This window comes from Stegostoma tigrinum, chromosome 39 (genome assembly GCF_030684315.1).
Source record: "Stegostoma tigrinum isolate sSteTig4 chromosome 39, sSteTig4.hap1, whole genome shotgun sequence".
In the NCBI taxonomy this organism is placed as follows: Eukaryota; Metazoa; Chordata; class Chondrichthyes; order Orectolobiformes; family Stegostomatidae; genus Stegostoma; species Stegostoma tigrinum.
Genome location: NC_081392.1, coordinates 12,032,113 through 12,055,413, shown reverse-complemented (window position 1 = coordinate 12,055,413; position 23,301 = coordinate 12,032,113). Strand labels below are relative to the sequence as shown.

General features: G+C 40.1%; 1 protein-coding gene across 3 annotated transcripts in view; it reads right to left on the bottom strand.

Moving 5' to 3' along the window:
• Positions 1 to 23,301, bottom strand: part of LOC125447855 (striatin-3-like) — a 53,216-nt gene that overhangs the window by 24,397 nt on the left and 5,518 nt on the right. For all 3 annotated transcript variants that reach the window (XM_048522632.2, XM_048522633.2, XM_048522634.2), the window contains exons 2-6: positions 19,794 to 19,897; positions 11,154 to 11,227; positions 5,970 to 6,051; positions 3,463 to 3,642; positions 913 to 1,072 (exon numbers count right to left, since the gene is read on the bottom strand). In XM_048522632.2, coding sequence (XP_048378589.1) covers positions 913 to 1,072; positions 3,463 to 3,642; positions 5,970 to 6,051; positions 11,154 to 11,227; positions 19,794 to 19,897 — 600 coding nt within the window. The remainder of the gene's footprint in view (positions 1 to 912; positions 1,073 to 3,462; positions 3,643 to 5,969; positions 6,052 to 11,153; positions 11,228 to 19,793; positions 19,898 to 23,301) is intronic.

Sequence of the window (23,301 nt, the reverse complement as noted above, 5' to 3'; positions counted from 1 at the left end):
TTGCTTTGCTCAGCTCACCAGAGAGATTTTCAAATGGACTGTTGCCTGTGATGTTGACCGTGTGGGAGGTTGCCACTGAGGCAAGAGCACAGCAGATACTGCACAGTCCAATCAACTGGTTCCAAAAACTAATGTATCTTCATTCTCACAATTCTATCCGTTTAATTCACCATTAACTTTATTTATTACTACCTGCCGGCAGGATCTTGTCTTGCAGCTTAGCTCATACCTTAATATTTTCTCAATTCTTCTTTGAACTTTTTCATGAGGCATCACAGAATATTTTATAGTCAAGAATATGCCTTGGCTTCTAATCTTCCTTTTCCAGAGATGAAGAGGATCACTCTCAACCTCTGCTCTATTGAGTTCTCAACTCATAACATACATGGTCAGCATTTGGAAGCCAGTGAACAGTCCTCAGTCTAGGTAAACTAGAACTCAGCAGAATGAAGTTCAATAAAAACCTGTCAGCTTTTTATTAAAAAAAATAGGTGTCACCACTTTAAAACCAGTTTGCAGCTTGAAGGGATGCATGCAACCAAACACAGGTGCCCATCAGGACGACTTACTCAAATTAATCATTTAGTCTGCAAACGCAAATGGCATGGTAACAGTTTTTACACATTTCACTTTAAATTTACAATATATAGTTCGGCTTACATATTTCTCACAATTACCCAAACAACCTGCAGTAGTCACCAGTTATGTGGTCAATTAGGCAAAAATCCTCTAAAAATACAATTTTTGAGATTTATGCAGCATTAATAAATACCATCCAGAGTGTTTTCTCTTGGCCCTGAGGACGCTCACAGAATCCTATTTAAGATTGCAATTCAAGAATCAAGCTATACATGGAACTTTTCTAAAAACAGGTAATCTTAACAGTTTGAAAACAAATCCGACAATAGCTACCCTTTGTTTCTTGCTTAGTCTCTGGGTGACTGAGAGTTCAGAATGAACGCTATCTAATTCATCATCATCCTCATCACTATCGTCATCCACATTCTGGAGGAAAGGCATCTTCTCCAATACTGATTTTCGTAGGCCATCTCGAGATTCACTGCCTGCATTTCTGAAAAATGAAACAGAACACACCAGAGTCAACATAAAAAAAACAGTAATTTTGGAGAACAAATCACAACTTATTTTTCATTGTCTAGTCCCAAATTCAAGGCTAATTGTTGGATGAAAACAAAGAAATACAAGGAGTCGGCTATTCTTGAACCTGCTCCGCCATTCAAAAGATCATGGTCGAAATGAAATCAATGTTTACTTCATTTCCCTGCCTTCCCCCATATCCCCCACACCATTAGCAATGTCTCCTTGGTCCAAATCAGACTTTAATGTATTCAAATAACCCAGCCTTTACTGTTTGGAGAGATCCAAAGATTAATTACTTTGAGAAAAAGAAATGCCTCCTCCTCTCTATCTTAAATGGGACTCCTCTTCACTACAAAACTTTATCCCATAGTTCCAGATTTCCCCACAACAGGAAATATCCATTCAGTACGTAGCATGTCAAGCCCCCTCAAAGTATTATGCTTCAAAAAGATCACCACTCATTTATAATTAGTATAGGCCCAAACTGCTCAACCTTTCCCCCCCAGGAATCAGCCAAATCAATTTTCTCTGAACGGCTTCAATTGCAAGTATACTGCTCCTGGGAACAAACCTGAGACTTAGAAAGGAATCTGGCAGACACAGTGGACTACAATTTTAGCGACTAAACAATAACTCCTTTAATGTAGCTGTATCAAACACACAAACATGGTATGCTAAAGGATGTGTTTAATGGCCTTTACTCTCCGGTCTGTATTCCCTCTCTGCAAATAGCCCAGATAGAAATGGAATTCCTTGGCCTGCTGAAGGCATCTCTGGGGTATCAGAGTGTAGTCAACATTCTATTTTGTCTGCAGACGTCTGGGATCATGTGCTAGCAAGACAAAGGAGGCAGGCCGAATGTGAAGCAAACCTATAGCACTTCATGTTGTTTTGCTCCTTCTTCGTCTCTTCATTATTTCAAAAATGAATTAACCATACATGACATCCCCAAGCTTAAAATAAGAAGTTAGTACAAAAGCAAATTGACAGGCAAGTTTAATGTAGGGCATCACTCTAGTTGCCAGTCTCCGAAGCTCACATTGCCACCTAATTGAAAAACACTAACACAAGTAGCTCCAGGGGCTTCTTTTTAACTTTTCCAATTTTCAGCCCCCATATGTATGAAAATATCTAAATTACCAAATGGTTTGATCTTAACCTGACTGTCTGTCTGTGCACATGCTTTCATTAGAGAACACCTATAACAATTAGGGGCAAGAGTCATCACTGGTTTTCTTCCACCCAAGCACTTGAAATCAACTATCTCCTTTTTTTGCATGGCTGACTGTCAGCACATCAAACTGAATCACGTAGTACACCCTGGCTAACTCTGCCAAAGGAAGAATTAACAGTTCTGATAAAGGAGGAAATGAAAGGTTACGGGGGAAGAGGTAGGAATTGAGGTTAATATCAGATCAGCCACGACCTTACTGAATGGTGGGGCACACTTGAAGGGCCGAGTAGCTTACTCTTGTGCTTCCTTTGTAGTTCTTTTTAATCAATCTGTTTAGACATTCAATGACATAACCCTGGGTAGGTGGGGTCTTGAATCCAACCTTGCGGTCCAAAGGGAGGTACACTATCACTTTTCCACAATACAGCCGAGCAGTAATGCCTTGATATATTCGCAGACAGTCTGTTAAAAATAACAAGGGCTATTGAAAATGAAACAATAGCTCTTGGCACCATAACCACCTCCTCGCAGAGCAGACATATTAGCCGTCTGTTTCAAACCACAAGAATCCTTCCTTATGTACTGCATTTTAACCACCACCCCCCGCAACTGAAATCACAGGAAACCCTTATGTGACTTTCAACATGGCTTCTGGTAAAGCATATCACATTGAACCTTCCCAAAAAAAGTGATTGTGAAATGATTGTTGGAGCTCAGTGATTAATCATAACATTAAAATGAGAGGGCTAATCAACTAATGGGAAAGCAGTGCCAAAAGTTAACAGATGAAGAGCCACGAATCTGAAAAGGATCAAGGCCCAATGATTTGTGTTCCTCCAAGTGAATTCAAAACGTTTATCCCCACATTTAATCCAATTTTCTCTTTCCTACTCCTACCTGTCCTCCTTCTACATTCCAAAAGGTAGTTTGCTCTCAGGTTCCTGACAATATCCATTTGTGAGGAGACGCCTAAAGAAACCTGAGGTCATTGCCAAACAGTTTGCTATCTGCTCGATGCAGCTTCAGTCTTGATCACAATCAAGAATAAAAATTGCACTAACAAGCTATTGTTTTGCCATGTCTCCGTGAGTTTTGTCTGCAATAGATGAATCCCACAGATGTTCACAGCTCAGGTAACTAAAAATCACAGTATGTACCAGAAAATAAGTTCTGAATTAAGTATTCACCTCTTGATCTGTTCCTCTATTTGCTTAACTAAGGGTGAATCTCCTCCATTTAGGATCTGTCCCAAACTGTTGGACTCCACTGCTCCATTGTGCTCTGGGCTGGAATGGCCCAACATGGATCGAACCCTTTTTGTCCGCACATCCAAGATAGTGTCTGTATAACCCACTTCTTGCAAATATCTGAAAGCACAGCACACAGTTGAATTAGATGCATAAAATTTACAAGCAACAGTACAACATCTTTATGAAAGGTTTCGAAAATTTCAATCCACCTTTTCGGTAGAATTATAGGATTCTTTCCTGCAAGTAGAATCATTAATGTAAAAAGAGATAACAGGGTGTAGATATAGATGAACACATCAGGCCGAGCAGAATCAGAGAAGCAGGAAAGCTAACGTTTTGGGTCTAGACCCTTCTTCAGAAAAATTAATTTAATTTAATTTATTAATTTAAAAGGCTGTTTCATGCATAAGAAATGGAAACTATCAAGCATTAGAATATCCAGGAGCAGCAAAGTGAATAAAGCAAAACACCAAATTATGAGAGTTCTGATGGCAACACCAAAAGAAAAAGATTTAGGAAGGTTTTTATGGATGTTTGAAAAGGAATGCAGGAAGGAAAAGGCATTTAGCTAAGGATGTTCCAGAGGAAGATCAATATAACTATTTTTAGGAGGCCAGAACCAGACCAAATGGAATAGGTTCGATTTTTTGAAGCCATTAATATAATGCTTTCTCAGAACTGTCAAAATGTAATAAAAAAGGCAAATTGGGTAAAAATCACATTAAGTCATTCAAAAAGCTTCACTCGGTGGAACATAATAAACTATACAAATTTCAACAGAAATCAGCTCAATTCTCGTATGAATGTAATGTTGGCAATGAAATTATAGAATAGAATATGCACATTTACCAGACAAATTTATTTTTGTAGTTATCATTCATTCCAGTTAATACTTCTATGACACTTCTGGGTTTGATGTGATGTACCTCATCTCCTTGTTCTGGTAAACTACTGCCCACCTTTAACCTTCTTTTGCTCTTCATTACTCATTGTAAACAGAGCCTTTGTTTCCAAATGTTTATGTTTGAACCCCTCCAAATAAGATTTACTGAGCACTCAGCATAGAAATGGCCATATTGAGTCATAAATGGCATTTTGCTTGGCTGTGGTTAGCTATCCCTCCTCATCCTGTTTGATTTACCTGGCTACACATAACATCATCCTATAAGATTTCTCCTTCATTGTTGGGTGGGACTGTCCATGTCTGGGTCCACCTTTATCTATTCTTTAGCTACAAGTGAATGATCTACAATCATTTCACTTTCTGCTTCTGCACCATCACTTCTGGAATCCCCGGTGAATCTACGCTTAGCTTCCTCTTTCTCACCCATGTGCTATCTTTCAGCAACATCATCTGACAACGCAACATCAGGTCACACCTGATAACATCCAGCTCTACCTTGGCACCACCTCCCTCGGCCTTCCCTCTCACTGTATGATTTGTCAGGCTGTTCATGTGGATAACCAGATATTCCAACAGAAAAACTGTGGGAAAACTGGTGACTTCAATCCGTGACCTAGATTCTATTTCCCAGACATCAATTCCTTTTTCTTGGCACTGTGTCTTGCCGTATTTTACTGCTTGCAACCTTAATACTTTGATAAACCAGGTAACAAGCTTTTAATTACCACTACTCCATTGACTAAAACCCTGGAATTCCACCATGGTCATAGTTAAACAATAATATTAATCAGAAGTAAAGGTAGTAAGCGGGTTTGACAAAGGGAGTACACTTCAAAGCATTCCGAGACAATATTAAGGGCATCACCAAGCCTGCTTTCCAGCTGCTTGCATAGTGGAGCAAATGTTTCCAGTTGAAACTTTTCTAGGAATATCAAGGACTTGGTAGACAACAGTGACATCTGAAGCACAAAATGGTCACCATTATGGATCTAGTTTATGTGGCGAATTGCCAACAATGCACTGTAATTTAAAAGTGTATTTGTCCAAGATTTGGAGACACATAGTCACTTTAGATTGTGTGATGTGTTACAATGCAAATAGATTGTAGTTTAATGGAAAATACCAACAATCACGTAGGAGGTGGTAGTAACAGAGATGATCTGTAGTAAAATATTCAATGCCAGTAGCTTGCAAGCCTTTTTTGTCTTTCTGGGTAATTTAGCATGGAGACTTGCAGGCCAAATATACAGTTGATCTGGAACATGATCTTCCCGTTTAGGATTTATCCATAATTGAGGAAATACCTCTGAGAACAGCCTGTTCCAAACCCTTAGGCCACAGAATTCATTTGAAATTAACGCACCAATAAGTGCTAAGAGAATAGAGTTGCCTCAATTTCGTAGGCTGGTTTGACAGACTGACTAACCACTCTTGGCCCAACGGTTTTAGCTGGCTACATTTGTGCAGTATCACATTTTCTGTCATAGGATTTTGTATCTCTATATATCAGAAACTGCAGGTAACAGGGATGTATACTTACTGCCTCAGCAGCTGCCGCCCTTCTTTCCAAGATAATGGGCTATTCTGTTCAAACGTTGACGTGTCAGGGCCATTATTTATAACTGAAAAGATAAAGTACAAAGTTGATTTATGGCTGCAGAACATTGAACATTCCAAAATGACTTTAAATTACAAAGAAGAACATGCCACATTAAACGCTTGTTTAACTTGGTTAAATACATTCTTGGGTGGCACAGTGGCTCAGTGGTTAGCACTGCAGCCTCAGCACCAGGGACCCGGGTTCGATTCCAGCGCGGGCGACTGTCTGTGCGGAGTTTGCACATTCTCCCGGTGTCTGCGTGGGTTTCCTCCCACAGTTCAAGATGTGCAGGCTAGGTGGATTGGCCATGCTAAATTGCCTGTAGTGTTCAGGAGTGTGTGGGTTATAGGGGGATGGATCTGGGTGGGATGCTTCAAGGAGCGATGTGGACTTGTTGGGCTGAAGGGCCTGTTTCCACACTGTAGGGAATCTAATCTAATCGTAGCCCAAAATTACACTGAAAATTATTTTAATTTTGTTTATTTTTGTTGTGAGAGGGAAAGCACAGGGAGAGTTATTTTAATCCAATTGCCATTTCTTTGTTGTATTCAACTTTTATTCTAATGCCAAGTGAATGCACAGGAGCTCTGCAAAAGAATGGATACGTTAAAATAGAGAAGACCTGCATATTTTTCTGTTTCGAGTTCTACAGTACCTCAGTACAAGACCGTGCACCAAGATGGCATTTTAGGAACGGACGTGTCCTGTGCGGAATTGAGCATTCAAACCAGGACAGGTTGGTTTGTGCTGAGTTGGTTGTGTCTCAGACACAGTGACTATAAGCCTGCTACAATAAAAACTGTGTGGTAGGGAGCAGGAGGAAACATTTTCCCACCTAATGTATCTACCTGGAAAGATACAAACGGTATGGGCACTGGCTGAAGGCAAGATCGATTTTATTCACGCAGTGAAATAGCCACCCAACCAATTCAAGAATGGAGATTTGAACGCACCATGGATTTATAGAAACATAGCCCAGCATGAGTCAGTCTGTGGCTTGGGGAAGGAGGTTAAAGGAAAAAAAGAATGAAATAATTTGAAGAGAAAAACAGAAACCTCCATGAACACAGTCATTATTCAAGAAAATGTTGCAGATTGCCTATTGTGCATGGAGAAACAGAGAAAGAGGCTATAATAGGAACTGAAGGCTTAATAAAAATTAATAAAATAAAAATTGTGAGTATCTGAAAGCAAGAGACTAATGGCAATGGAGGCAACTCGGGAGGAACCCAGGTACTTGTTCAATAATTATGGTTTCAAGAGCTGGGAGATTAATCTTATAAAGGAATTAGTAGTATAACAACATAAGCCTATGATACACAATGGGAATAAAATATTGTGTTACTCCACTGGACTAAGATGCAATTATTGCACTATAATGCAGCTGGCCAAGGTTCTTCATTAGTACACATTTTAAAGGCTTTACCAAAATAATTTAAAAGTGATACTTATTTTGTGACAACTGCCAATGTTTTGTATATTTGTTTCTGAGTTGTAGGTAAAACCAGTCATTTATGGTTCACTCTTAGTTCTCTTAGGAGAGGATCTCTTTGTAAACCACTGCAACAACATGCTCCAACATGTTAAGTTGGGATTTCCAGGATACTGGCGCAGCAAATACATTGCAACATCAAACTAGTTTCAAGACAAGATGTTTGGGAACTTGAGAGATGATGGCAATCTCACAACACCATTACTCTCGTCCTTCCTCAGTGAAAGATATCAAGGTGAAATAACCTTGGTCAGTAATCTTGGTGTATATACTGTAGCCATGGTGCATTAGTGGTTGAGAATGCATTAATCACATGAACTGCTCTGCCATAATGAACAAGCTTCTCAGATGTTGTTGCAATTACAGGTAGATGATAAATGTTCCATCATTTTTATCTTGGAAATGGTGGTGAGGCCTTGAGGCATCAAGAGGTGGGTACCTGACAAACAGTAATTGGTGGAACAACAATTCCAATTGAGAATCTGGTCAATGGTGAGCCTCCTGCCTTTCAAGATAATGACAATGGAACACTCTTCAGTGGTGCTGCTGTTTAAAATGTTAAAGAAATGATGACTGGGTTTTCTTTTATGATCATTTCCTGCCACTAGAGCAGGCCATGCTGTGGGATAGCATCACAGTTTTCTTTTTAGAGGGGCTGCGAATGGATCTGAACACTGATGACCACAACATTGGGATAAGGTACATGAAGGTCACTGACAGAGGATGCTTCTCCAAGGAACCTCTGCAATGATGTCCTGGGACTTTATTGGCTCACAACCATGATCTTATGCCAGATAATACTCAAGCCACTTTAAATTGTTCCCATCACCCAATAAGCCCAGTTTTCTTCAGGCTCTTATGTACCACACTTCATAAAATGCTGCCTTGATGTTGCATGCATTTGCTCTGACATTTGAATCTTTCATCCAAGTCTGAATCAAGGTCTACGTTCTTGAACAGAGTGACTCTGGTAAATCCAAAATCCAAATGATCACGTTGTTGGCGAGTACATAGAATATAGAATAATACAGCGCAGAACAGGCCCTTCGGCCCTCGATGTTGTGCCGACCTGTGAACTAATCTCAGCCCATCCCCCTACACTATCCCAACATCATCCATTTGCTTATCCAAGGACTGTTTAAATGCCCCTAATGTGGCTGAGTTCGCTACATTGGCAGGCAGGGCATTCCGTGCCCTTACCACTCTCCGAGTAAAGAAATTGGCATCTGGCATCTGTCTTAAATCTATCACCCCTCAATTTGCAGCTATGCCCCCTCGTACAAGCCGACATCATCATCCTCGGAAAAAGACTCTCACTGTCCACGCTATCTAATCCTCTGATCATCTTGTATGTCTCTATTAAATCCCCTCTTAGCCTTCTTCTCTCCAATGAGAACATACTCAAGTCCCTCAGCCTTTCCTCATAAGACCTTCGCTCCAGACCAGGCAACATCCTGGTAAATCTCCTCTGCACCTTTTCTAATGCTTCCACATCCTTCCTGTAATGGGGTGACCAGAACTGTACGCAATATTCCAAGTGAGGCCGCACTAGCGTTTTGTAAAGTTGCAGCATGACATCACGGCTCCAGAACTCAATCCCTCTACCAATAAAACCTAACACACCGTATGCCTTCTTAACAGCACTATCAACCTGGGTGGCAACTTTGTAGTGTCATTTTAAGTTAACCATGTTATTAATGACAAGGATACAATACTGTTATTGGGCTTTATCTTCAGCATTTCTGGAACTGTGCAATGAACAATTTCAAATTCCAATGTGTTTACGCCATGCTCTGGAAACCCAAGTAGTTACTCCACCTAACTCTACCTCACACAAAATTATGTTTGAATTTCACATCAATTGTGCTCACAAGAAAATTTAATGTATACAGGCCCAGACTTATCGCTACGCTTTCAGTTCTTTCTTAAATATAGGGCGAGATTTCTGCTTCTATCTGTTACACAGTGCAGGAGATTTCGCATTCAATTTTGAGTCTGATTGGGATTAACTGATCTCCATCCGATGAGGTAAATGGGGTTGCTACAACTGGCATTCAATCCTGAGATTACGAATGAGACGATTAAAAAAAACATACATGAGCCCGACTGCAAAGTGATGCATGTGCACAAAATGTAACAATCAATTTCTAGACAGGGCACACAGATTTGGAGACATATCAACAAGTGGAAACAATCACTACAATTTCTGATGACAACGTGGAAACAAGTAGTGACATGCTGTAGTTAAACATTAGTGATACAAATTCAGACTTAATATCTGTTCCTTCCCTAATTCTGAAATCTGAATAATTGCAGGTTGTATGAAATTTTGAAATGCCAAGGACCTAAAAGCAAGGACATGAAATCCCAATACAATGTTTTTATCCATCCAGATCACCAATGAATGACAGAATTCATTCTAGACTTGGACCACGCCTGAAGAGGGCATTTAAAGCTGCATAATACGACAATGAAGCAACATCAGTTACATGTCTTTTGTTGGTGATCATGGGAGCTATGTGAAGTAAAGAATTAAAGCATTATAAATCATATTGATTTACGTATGGTTGTCTTCTTTTGATATATGAGTAACACAACATTAAATAAGAGCACTGTATAAATGTATTTATAATTTGGACAAATGATTTGTCATGAGGTGACTATTCACAACACATAATCAACATATGGAATAGTCCTTGATAAAGTGGTGGAATTAGGATCATTTAAGAAATAATTGGATACTGAAATAGAAAGATCGTCAACTCTATTACTGGGCTAGTAACCCAGTGGTCCAGGATAACACTGGGGACATTGATTCAAATAACACCATGGCAGCTGACAGAAACTGAATTCAGTCAACAAGTCTGGACTATATAAAGCTAATCTCAGTAATGATGACCATAAAGTTATCATTAATTGTTTAAAAAAAATTCAGCAATGCCTTTTAGGGAGGCAAGTCTGCTATCTTTACCTGGTCTGGCCTACATATGACTCCCAACCCATAGCAACTTGGATTCTTAACTGCCTTCTGAAATGGCCTTACATGCCACCGAATTCAAGGGCAATTACTGATGGGCAGCATGTGCTGGACCTGTCAACAACAGCCACATCCCATGAAATAATAAAAAGGGTTTTTCGGAACGGTGAAACTAATTTGAGCAAATGATCTTCTTTAATTTCAGTAGTTTGTAATCCCACAAATTTCCACGTTTATCACTGTTAGTCCAATTTTATAGAAAATGTCTTAAATGAAGAAAAGCAGTTGGTTTCCGTAAAATGGTCCCTATTCACTTGAGAAGCCATCCTGAACTCTAACTGAACATAGTGGATTTTAAAATGGTCAGTAGATGCACACATCTTAGAGGAGGCCAAGTAACAATGACAATACCACATATTAGAGTGCTATATAAATGGTCATTGTTGGGATTGAGTTATGCAGGAAATTCTAGTGGGATAGATTGGTGCAATCAGAGTAGCAGCACTTAAAGAGAAACTGCCGACATGACAAAGACAGCGATCAAAACTGCAGGTAGCTTAACCTATCATCAACACTGTACACCTCCAAAAATGTGTTTTTAACTGAAGGTACAAAACACTTTCATGCAAAAATGTGCATAATTTCTCAAATGTACCAGAATCAGCTGTATCTGTCTTTGAGTCACCTTGAACTGGTTCCGTTCCATACTTCAGCTTGTGATATTTTGTCCTAGAAAAGAAGCAAAATGAAGACGTTCTAATGTAATATTAAGACATGATAGTTACATGAGTAAAGCACCCGACTTGGGAAAAAGGAAATTCAAAAAAGGATAATTGAATTTTGGACATGAATTTGGACATAACCTGGGGATTTACTTCTCTGATTCTCAATGCTCCCCAACAATTAAGGCCGCGCTAAATTTTAAATGGCATTTTTAATAAAAACTTCCTTTCTTATTTGAGTAAGTTGTTTTCAACACATCTTGAGCAAGCTGGCTTTATTGGGATAAAGTGTGATTTTCAGCTGCCTCCAAGTACCTCTCTCATTCTTTCCACGAATGGTGGCAGACTTATTACAATGTGTAGCAGCACAACAGAGGCCAACATCATGGCCAGTCAATACCGTTGCATACTTTCCCAAAGTAAAGCAACATCCAATTGGTCAGAAGCAGGAACTCTGGTTGACATTTAAAAAATACACTGTGACATGGTTGAAACATCAACAGACCACTATTCATGTGAAGTTTTCCTACATTTATTCAAAGCAAGTTTCTTTCTTCTCCACTTCCCTCAATTTTGCACAAGCATGTGAACATCCTATCTTACTGAGCAGAACTGAGCTTATATTTTGTAATGAACCATTAGGTGGATTGGCCATGCTAAATTGCCCATAGTGTTCAGGGGTGTGTGTGTGGGTTATAGGGGGATGGGTCTGGGTGGGATGCTTCAAGGGGCAGTGTGGACTTGTTGCGCCAAAAGGGCCTGTTTCCACACCGTAGGTAATCTAATCTAAAATTAGCTAAGTTAGCTTTTGTTTCAAGTTTGAATGCAACAAAAAAATATGATTTCTCAACTGAGGTAGTTCAAAGGGTAATTAATAAACTTGTTGTAAAATAATCTTCAGGTATAATGATCACAATATGACAGAATTTTCCATTATGTTTGAAAAAGATGTAATTCAATCTAAAAGTAGGGTCTTAAACCTAAAAAAGTAGTATTGTCTGTATATAGTTTGGATTTCAAACACATGGCACATGCGGGTTGTTCACTTTTATTGTAAGTTAGGTCAGTCGGTTTTTCTGGAACTGTGACCTAATCCAGTGTCAGATAACGGGGAACCCTTAGCGTGTGAATGGAAGATTGTTAATATTATGCTATATTTATAATTGAGAGTGTAAACATTGAGGGCTACTACCTTGTTTCTGGTTTAGAATAATCAAGATCAATTTTGACTTAGGAAGAGCAGAGGCTGGAAGTTTTTCAGTAGTTCAGAGGAGTTCAGTAGTTTTGAGTAACTTCCAGACCAGGATTGGTTAGAAACCTGCCTATTATTAAAAGACCCAACTAGTACGAGCTTTCAGTTCTGACAGTATGCATAAGGCAGTTTCACAGTTCACAGGAAAGAACTGGAAAAAGAAAGTTGAGCCAAACTTAAAAGATTTGAGATAGAGGGGTAATGTCTCTGCATTTGACATTTGAAATGATAGAGTTGGGGAACTGATGAAAACCTTGCTATGCGTCCTAAGATCTTTCGAATGGTGTTCAGTATTGAGATAGCTTTGTTTTAAGTTATTGTTTTTCCTTTTGTGTAATATACTTCTGGCTTGTTGTTAAAAGAAAACCCACTGACTTGTGTGTTTATGTTTCAGTGAATGATCGCCATATTAAAGAATAGGAAAATTACCTAACAAACTAAGTTTTGTTCTGGGATGTGACTTGCCCAGTAGTAACGGCAGCTGGAATGATAACAAAGAGCAACTTTGAAGCACGAGGACGATATCGGCTATGATGGATTGGAAAAATATGATGAAAGGTTTGAGAGTCAAAAATTAAAGTATATAATACTGGAAGTGATAGCATGGATTAAATATTCATTAATAGGCAGTTTGCAAAGAATAGGAATAACTGGCTCATTCTCATGTGGATTGGCACAGACTAGTGGGTATCACAAGGATCTGTGCTTAAGCCCCAACTGTTTGGAATCCATATCAATGATTTACATGTAGGGGTCACTTGTACCAGAGCCAAGTTTGCAGAGATTACTAATGCAAAGTTGATGGGAATAAAAACTGAGACGGGTCATAAAGTAGCTTCAAGGAGATTTTGACAGGCTGCGTGAGTAGGTAAGAGCACAACTTCTGTAATACAATGTGAATAAATTTTAGGTTAGAAGGAATGAAGATGTGGAATATTTCTTCAATAGTGTCAGATTGGAAGCAGTGATAATCAAAGAAAGCCAGGTATCACTCATTCATCATTGAAAGATGGCATGTAAGTGTAGCAAGAAACTTTGAAGGCTAGCCTTTGCTGCAAGAGGATTTCAGTACAGTGGCAAAGAAGTCTTGTTTCAATTCTATACAACATTGGTGAGACTGCACCTGGACCACTGTGCGCTGTCTTGGTGCCCTCGCCCAAGGAAGGAAATATTCACCATAGATGGACAGCAGTGGAAGTTCAATTCAGCAATTCCTGGGATGGTGGGGAGAGATTGAAGAGATCAGCCTGCCTTCTGTGAAAATTAGTAGAATGAGCAGTGATCTCATACAAACTTTAAAATTCTCAAAATGTTAGACATGCGGAAAGGACATTTCCCGGTCTGCAGGGTCTAGAACCAGAGTACACAGTCTCAGAACGATAGGTAAGCCATTCCAGCCAAGATGAGGGGGAAATTCTTCACTCAAATGGTGATGAATTTTAGGAACCGTCTACCTCAGAGGGTTCTGAAAACTCAAGTCATTAGGTATATTCAAGAGAGATCGATAAATTTCTAGCTACTGCTGACATCAAGGGATTATGGAGTCAGCACAGATGTATGGCACTGAGCTAGATGATCAAGAGTGATCTAGAATACAAACATACAAAACAAAACAGAAGCAAATGTAGGCCATTTCAGCCTCTGGAGCCTGCTCCAGCAATCAAATAGATCACGGCTGACTTGTCTATATTTCTAGAACATAGAAAAGTACAGCACAGTACAGGCCCTTCGGCCCACGATCTTGTGCCAAATAATCCTAATCCAAAAGTAAAATACCTAACCTACATTCCCCTCAATTCACTGCTGTCCATGTGCATGTCCAGCAGTCGCTTAAATGTCACTAATGACTCCGCTTCCACGACTACCACTGGTAAACTATTCCATGCGCTCACAACTCTCTGGGTGAAGAACTTCCCTCTGACGTCTCCTCTCTACCTTCTCCCAAACACCTTAAAACTATGACCGCTTGTGGCAGTCAATCCTGCCCTGGGGAAAAGTCTCTGGCTATTGACTCTATCCATGCCTCTCATTACCTTGTACACCTCGATCAGGTCACCTCTCTTCCTCCTTCTCTCCAGAGAGAAAAATCCGAGCTCAGTCAACCTCTCCTCGTAAGAAAAGCCCTCCAGTCCAGGCAGCATCCTGGTAAACCTCCTTTGCGCCCTCTCCAAAGCCTCCACATCTTTCCTATAATAGGGTGACCAGAACTGGACACAATATTGCAAATGTGGTCTCACCAGGGTTTTGTAGAGCTGCAGCATAACCTCGCGGCTCTTAAACTTGATCCCCCTGTTAATGAAAGCCAAAACACCATATGCTTTCTTAACAAGCTTATCCACCCGGGTGGCAACTTTGAGGGAGCTATGCACTTGAACACCAAGATCCCGCTGTTCCTCCACACTGCCGAGAATACTGCCTTTAATCCTATATTCAGCATTTAAGTTCGACCTTCCAAAATGCATCACTTTGCATTTATCCAGGTTGAACTCCATCTGCCATTTCTCAGCCCAGCTCTGCATACTGTCAATGTCTCGCTGAAGCCTGCAATAGCCCTCGATACTATCAATGGCACCTCCAACCTTTGTGTCATCAGCAAACATACTAACCCACCCCTTAACCTCCTCATCCAAGTCATTTATAAAAACTACAAAGAGCAGAGGCCCAAGAACAGAGCACTGTGGGACACCACTCAGCACTGACCTCCAGGCAGAATACTTACCATCTACAACCACTCTCTGCCTCCTGTCAGCCAACCAATTCTGAATCCAGACAGCCAAATCACCCTGTATCCCATACCTCCTGACTTTATGAATGAGCCTGCCACGGGGAACCTTATCAAATGCCTTGCTGAAATCCATGTACACCACATCCACTGCTCGACCCTCGTCAAACTGTCTCATGACTTCCTCAAAGAACTCAATAAGATTTGTAAGGCATGACCTGCCCCTCACAAAGCCATGCTGACTCCCTTTAATCACGCTATGCTTTTCCAAATAATAGTCATAAATCCTATCCTTCAGAATTCTTTCCAAAACCCTGCTGACCACAGACGTAAGACTGACTGGTCTGCAATTTCCAGGGATTTCCCTATTCCCTTTCTTGAAAAGAGGAACAACATTTGCCTCCCTCCAATCTTCCAGTACGACTCCCGTGGAGAGTGAGGAGGCAAAGATCTTCGCCAGCGGCTTAGCAACCTCCTTTCTCGCTTCCAGGAGCAACCTAGGAAAAATCTGGTCTGGCCCTGGGGACTTGTCAATCTTAATGTCTGCCAAAATTTCTAGCACATCAACTTCCTCACTCTTGATCTGTTCAAGCCTGTTTTCCTGCTCCTCAAAGTTCTCATTCACAACAAGGTCCCTTTCCTTAATGAAAACCAAAGCAAAAAACTCATTTAGGGCTTCCCCTGTCTGCTCAGACTCCGTGCACAAGTTCCCTCCGCTATCCCTGATCGGCCCTACCTTCTCCCTGATCATTCTCTTATTCCTCACGTATGAGTAAAATGCCTTCGGGTTCTCCCTAATCCTTCCTGCCAAGCCTTTATCGTGTCCCCTCCTGGCCCTCCTCAGTCCACTTTTGAGCTCCTTCCGAGCAAGCCTGTAATCCTCTAAAGCTGTGCTAGACCCTTGCTTCCTCCACCTTACGTACGCTGCCTTTTTCTTTTTGACAAGAAGCACCTCTGTACCCGTCATCCAAAGCTCCTTAATCTTACCCCTTCTTATCTGTCTCAGAGGAACAAATTTATACATCACTCGCAACAACTGCTCCTTAAACAGCCTCCACATGTCTGCTGTGTCCTTTCTGTGGAACAATTGCTCCCAATCTGTACTTCCCAACTCCTGTCTGATAGCGTCACAGTTTCCTTTACCCCAGTTAAATATCTTCTCCTGGTAATTGCTCCTTTCCCTTTCCATGGCTATGGTAAATGTGAGGCTGTTGTGGTCACTGTCGCCAAAGTGTTCTCCCACCACGAGATCTGACACCTGTCCTGGCTCATTGCCGAGCACCAAATCCAAAGTGGCCTCCCCCCTCGTCGGCCTGTCCACATACTGAGTAAGGAAACCCCCCTGAACACACCTGACAAAAACGGCTCCATCCAAACCATCTGCACTAAGGAGGTTCCAATCTATACTGGGAAAGTTGAAGTCACCCACAACAACCCTTTCAAATTCCACATTCCCAATTACCTCTAATAACCCTTGATTCCCCTGCGTAACAAGAATCTATACACCTCTATTTCAAAATTATTCAGTGACCTCACCTCTATTTCTTCCTGAGGCAGAGTGTTCAAAAGTCGCACTATCCTCAGCGTGATAAAAAGAAATCTCCTCAGCAGTGTCCCATGAAAGGGTGAACCCGGCCCCTAATTTTAAAATAGTATTAATTCTAGTTCTGGAGTGATCAACAAGAGGAAACATCCTGTCCACATCCATCTTGTCAAAACCATTCAGGATCTTATTAACCAAGTTTCAATCAAGTCACCCCTCACTCTTCTAAATACCAGTGAAATCAAGCCCAGCCTGTCCAAACAATCCTCATAAGACAACCTGCTCATTCAAGGCAGCTACCTAGCAAATCTCTTCTGAACTGCCTTCAATGCATCGAAATTTTCCTGAAATAAAAGGAGCCCAAAGCTGCATATCATACTTAAGATACAAGCAGTCTCATGGATACCCGGTTTTACCACATGAAATACTTACTTTAGTGTTAAAGGATCGCAAACATGCATGCTCTTGATTACCTGCCGTACTTGCATACTGACTTGCTATGATTCATTTTTCAGAACACTTGAATCCCTTTGCACCTCAGAATTTTGCAGTTTTTCTCCATTTAAGTAATACCCTGCCAAAGTGGACCACTCTCTCCTCATCTAAGTTATTGATGTAAACATTTACAAAGTTGAAAACCCCAACTGCAGGACCCTACTTGTCAGATCCTACTGAGCAAACAAAGATGCATTTCTGCCAGCCAACCTTCTACCCATACTAATATGATACCACCCCTACACCACAATTTTTATTACTTTCAGCAACTTCCCTTGATCGTAGAATGACTACAGTGCAGAAAGAGACCAACTGGTCCCCAGACTGCACCAACCCTCCAAAGAGCATCCCACCCAGACCCACTGTCCCACTCTAGCCCCATAACTTCACATTTACCATGACTAGTCTACGTAGCCTGCATCCCTGGACTCAATGGGGCAATTTAGCACAGCCAATCCACCTAACCTGCACATCTTGGGACTGTGGGAGGAAACCAGAACACCCAGTGGAAACCTATGCAGACATGCAAACTCCACATAGTCACCCAAGACCGGAATTGAACCAGTGTCTGTGGTGCTGAGCTGTAGCACCTCATTCCACACTTTCTGGAACTCCAAGTACATTATGTCTAAACACTCCATTTAATCTGTGATTCTCCTTCAAAGAACTCTAATAAAATGGTTAAATATGATTATCCTTTGATAAAACCATTTTGACTCTTCCCAATTACATTCAGTTTTTCTACGTGCGTAGCTGCAATCTCTTTAATGGTTAATTCAAACACCTCTCCCACCGCAGATGTCAAGTTAACTGGTTTACTAGTTTCTTGCCTCCATCCTTTCTTGAATAGGGACATTTTAATTGTTACATTCTAATCCAAAAAACATTTCCTGAACGTAAAGAATTCTGGAAAATTAACACCAACCCACCTACCAGTTCACGAGCAACCTCTTTACACCTGAGAATGATGTCAATCTGAATCCCATGACTTGTTAGCCCATCAGTTTGGTAAGAACGACTTGTCTTGTGATTCTAGTTTTGCTAAGTTGGTCTCTCCCTTCCACCTTGTGATTGATACAGCTATTAAGGAATTTTAAAATTCTTTACCACGAATACAGAAAGAAAACATTTGTTCACTTCATCTGCAAGTTTCTTATCATTCTATTAACTCCCTATTCTCAACCTCTATGAATCAGCACACAATTATTCCTCTTTCCCTTTTAGAAGCATGTAGAAACTTTTGCTATCTGGAGTTTTTACATACCCAGTTAGCTTCCCCTCAATGTAATTTCTTCCTCCAGATTAATCTTTTAGTCATTCTCAACCATTCTTCATTTTCTGACTGATCATCTGACAAGATTGTACGTCTGACACTTTTCCAAATTCTTTAGTTAACCACGTGGTATTTCCTTCTTTAGATGAACTTCTTCATAATAGGAATGTACTTATTCTGAAGTATCCTCTTAAATGGCTGCCACCATGCCTCTATTAGTCTATCTGCTAGCCAAGGATGCCAGTTAATTTCAGCTAGATCAGCTTTCATGCCCCGATAGTTGCTCTTATTTAGGCTTAAAATACTAGTCTTAGACCTAGTCATCTCCCTTTCAAACTGAATATGAATTTCTATCATGTCTTGGATTCCGCTACCTTGGGGTGACTTTACTCCAGATCACTAATCCAGTCACATTATACAATATCAAGTTGAACATAAACCTGCTCTCTGATTGTTTTCACACGTACTGCTTTAAACTCTCAGAACCATCCTATGAATTCCTCATTCAGGGTACTATTGATCTGATTTTTCCAGTTTTTATGTAAATCAAAGTTACCTATGATCATTGTCACCCCTGGATCACAATCATTCAATATTTCTTTTTGCACGTTGTTCCACAACACGGTCACTGTTAATGGGCTTGTAGACCAATCCAACTCACGACTTATTTCCCCTACTATTCCTCACCTCAAATCAAACTGATTCTACGTTCTGATCTCCTGAACCATTGTCACACTCCACCCTTACCTAGCTTTCTATTTTTCTTGAATGTCACACACTCCTCAGATACCAGGCCCAATTCTGGACATGCTGAAGCCATGTTTCCTTAACAGTTGTTAGAATGTGCTTACTTCAATTTGTGCTATGAATTTGCTTAAATTGTTAGCTTTTAGTTTTTTTGTCACCTTTGGAACACCAAGTCTTGACTGCTGTTGTACTACTAGGATATTTTTCTCCCTGTACCGTCCTGTCATTCTCTGATAAACAATTCCTATATTACTAATTCCCTCTTTCAACTTTTCTCAAATACTTGATACGCTCTATAACTGTCCACCACTAATTTGTTAAAAACTCTCTTTACTTCCCACATTATACAGTTCACAAGAGCCCCAGAAATTATGAGGTGTAGACCATCCCAAAAGTGCAGCCCTACTATTTCTATTACTGGTGGCTCAATGACTGGTGTGAACAAGAATAGCTGAGCAGGATCAGGGGACTGAACGGCCTACTCGTGCTGTTCTGGAGTTCCTATTCATGGATGATCCATACTTCAGTTTACAAAGCTTACCTTTCCTGCTTTAAAGCATATTCCAGCATCTTAATTCTCCGGACCAGGTCCTTCTTAAGATTCTCCTGGCCTTTCCTCTCTCCTTGTAAAAAGGCTACACGTGCCTTTAAAATATAAATGCAGATTTCAAATCAGTAAAATTGTGGGAGATAGTGCTGCAATTAACTTTTGTTGTGAAGCAGGTAGACATATTGCAATGCTTTGAAAAATAGCAGAGAGGTTCTTCCCAATGCCTTAATTCAGGAAGCAGTAGTGCTAGGCTCTTCTGGCAACTGGGAAAGTTCTGGCACCAAGGATCACAATCCTCAAATAATGTCCTTGCTGTAGTGCCAGGAAATGTTTCCTGCAATGCAAAAAGCAGGATTCTCACAACCAGAGGATGAGGTTTTTGCAGGATGTTTATGTAAATGTTATGTTTAAAAAATCTTAATACATCAGAGCAATTCGCAATCCAAGTTGTTTCAGATTAAGATTTTTTTGTAGCTATTTGGTAAATATGGCACTAATGCTTCATTCGTTTCTTATCACAAACAGCTAGAAGATTAACAATTCAATCATATGTACTCTTTAGTGGCATGTCTGACAAGACATTGAACAGGCATTGGAAGAATGTCCTCGGTTCTTTTATATTTGAATTATCACCAAAGAAGGCAGGTTCAGCAGCTCACCTGAAGAATAGATCATCAAACATGTAGCACACTCTCATTACTATACAGATAATACATTTAGGTACTTAAGTAAGGGTTTAACAACAGCCAGATACAAAAATAACTACATAATGAGAGTCAAATATCAACAGAATTGTTTAAAATTATAGTTACATAACAATCCAGCAGTAATTTAAAAGCAATTTTTAAAAGGGTGCATTATCCCTTCATGCATACCAGAATTTTCTTTAATGATGTCACATTTTACTGCAGTTTAAATTACTGGCATTTCTATTAATGGATGCTTCTTGTTATTTAAACGCTCGGATAAAAAGCTTGAGCAGCTCCTCCTGTCAGTCACTGACCGCTCCTCAGACTAGCAACAGATCAATTTCCAAAGCTGTCATTAGAATTTAAGTGAAATGCCAATGATGGACATGCAAAATTATTTCCACTTGAACGTGTGACAAGTACCAACAATATAATTAACTGCAAAAATCTTGTCCTCCTGAATGTGGCTGCTACACAGAAGAGGCATTTTCAGTTTAATAACAATAGTAAAGTGCTAGAGTATTGCAGAGGGTAGGTTTAGACAGTATTAAGGCATATTGGCTCAAGATTAATTCTTCCTAAAATGCATTATCAACATATTAAACAAATCAGAGATAACAGGGTGAGACAATGGTTAAAAATAAATCAAATAACATATACTCTTTACATATTTAAAATACCATGGGGTTTGTGAAAATGACGCCATTTGATTGGCGAGATATCTATCAGTTACTTTCTACAAACCCTAACTATTGTTCAGTTTGGTCATTTTATTCTTCCCCCCACTAACTTTCCCTCTCCTTGGCTCAAACCATGAACTCTTTCAAGAAAGCAAGGTGTGGAGCTGGATGAACACAGCAGGCCAAGCAGCATCAGAAGCTGACGTTTCAGCTTTCTTGCTCGGCCTGCTGCGTTCATCCAGCTCCACACCTTGTTATCTCGGATTGTCCAGCATCTGCAGTTCCTATTAACTCTTTCAAGAACATGTTTTAATAAATTGGCAGGTTTCTAGCACTTTGGTACCTTTTTTTTTAAAATGTGAGAACCCAGGCTTTTCTTCAATGGTTGCACTCTCACCCACAAATGTTCCAGGCCCAATATAAAGATGGAAGAATACATTTTAGGCCAGCATTCCAGGTGGCCACCATGAAAGATCCTATGACATGGTTTTCCAAACATTTTCCAACTGACAACATTTCAAGGCTGGAGACATCCTTGCAATCCCGCAATGAGAACTGAGAGAACAGGGGTCTGGTCAGAGTAAAATACAGCCTTTACAACTATGTCAAAGATCCAAGTACCATAGTGTACGAATTAGTTGCAATTCATTGTCTGATGTGCTCTACGGTGTCCTGATGTTGTGAGAGATGTTACATAAAAATACAAATTCTTTACTTCTTTTAACAGTTTATGGCATAGGCAATTTGATTTTCCACAACACCAAGACTGAAGTCAATTAAAGCCTTACAATGTGTTTGAACACTCAGACTTATCTGGCTTATTCGCATGTTGCCCATATCAAGTTAGCCAATAGGAAAGCTTCTTTAAAATTTTTTTTTAAACCTACTTTTGCCTTGGCACATTGCTGGCATAAAAGAAGCACACAGACAAAATAGTACCCTCACCACAAATTGTAGCTGTAATACAATAGCGCTATTGACAACCATCTGTCATGTAAAAGGTGTAAGACTCTAGCATATGCCAGGGCCCTTCTGATTTGCAAAACTGACCACTGGCATTCATTATACTTGGCTATAATCCACAATGTCTGGAACCATTAGCTCAAACTAACCCAGACCTTTGAACAAGAACAATTACAAACTGTGGGAGTCAAATGTATAAATAACCAGCAAAGCTGTTAATTTCAAATGGATATTATTTCATGTGATGCAGCTCAAGCTTTATATACAGACAGCTTAATATTGCCAAAAGCCTTACACGGCTGCTCCTCCAGCCAAGGAACAAGGAGGTTTGAAGATTGGGAGGGTGGTGCGGGGAGAATATATACAAACTGATGTTCTTTTCAAAAGAAGAAAACTATCTTCCTTGGGTAGCTGCTTGGATAAATTATCTGCCTTCACTCCAGCACTAGCATCAGCTGTAAGGTACTTCTTCCTGTTTTGGGCAACTCCGTCAGCCGAGCTGTCTCCTCAGCTGCACTCAAAAACCTCCACACATCCTTCTCCTCCCACCAGGTCACTTACCCCCTATTTCCTACTCTAATTTTATTTCTTTCCTTCTCCTTCCCACCTTGCCTCCTTTGTAAATCATTTTGTGGTATTTGGCTTCAGGTGAGAAATCTGACAATTGTATAAATGAAATGCAAATTCCAATGTAAAAATTTAAATGATATTTTTATTTTGACAGGAATGCTTCGATGCATCAGATGCTGGATTTTGCCCTTTAGACCCCATGGCAGATTGATGGGATGAAGCAGCTGTTTAAGTTCACTGTAAAGGAGTTTTAAACCAGTTCCCGGTAAACATTGGTCCACAGTACAAAGTATCCTCTTGTGACAATATGAACCAGGACATAAGGTGGTTAGTGTTGGAAACGCTTTTCAAACTGCTCTCTTTTCTAGCAACGAAGACCTCAATAAGCAGTTAGAGGGTTACCAAGAAGTTTTCTAGTGCTTTTTACCTGTTATAAGTAGCCCTGAATTTGACTAGAATAAAACTTGTGCATAAAAAGTCATTTTAAAAGTCAATAACAAGTAGTTATGCATTTGCAAGAATATAGTTTCCTCAGCAATATTCTATAATTTCAAAATCAGAAGTACACAAATGTTCAGTATTTCCACCAGATGCCGC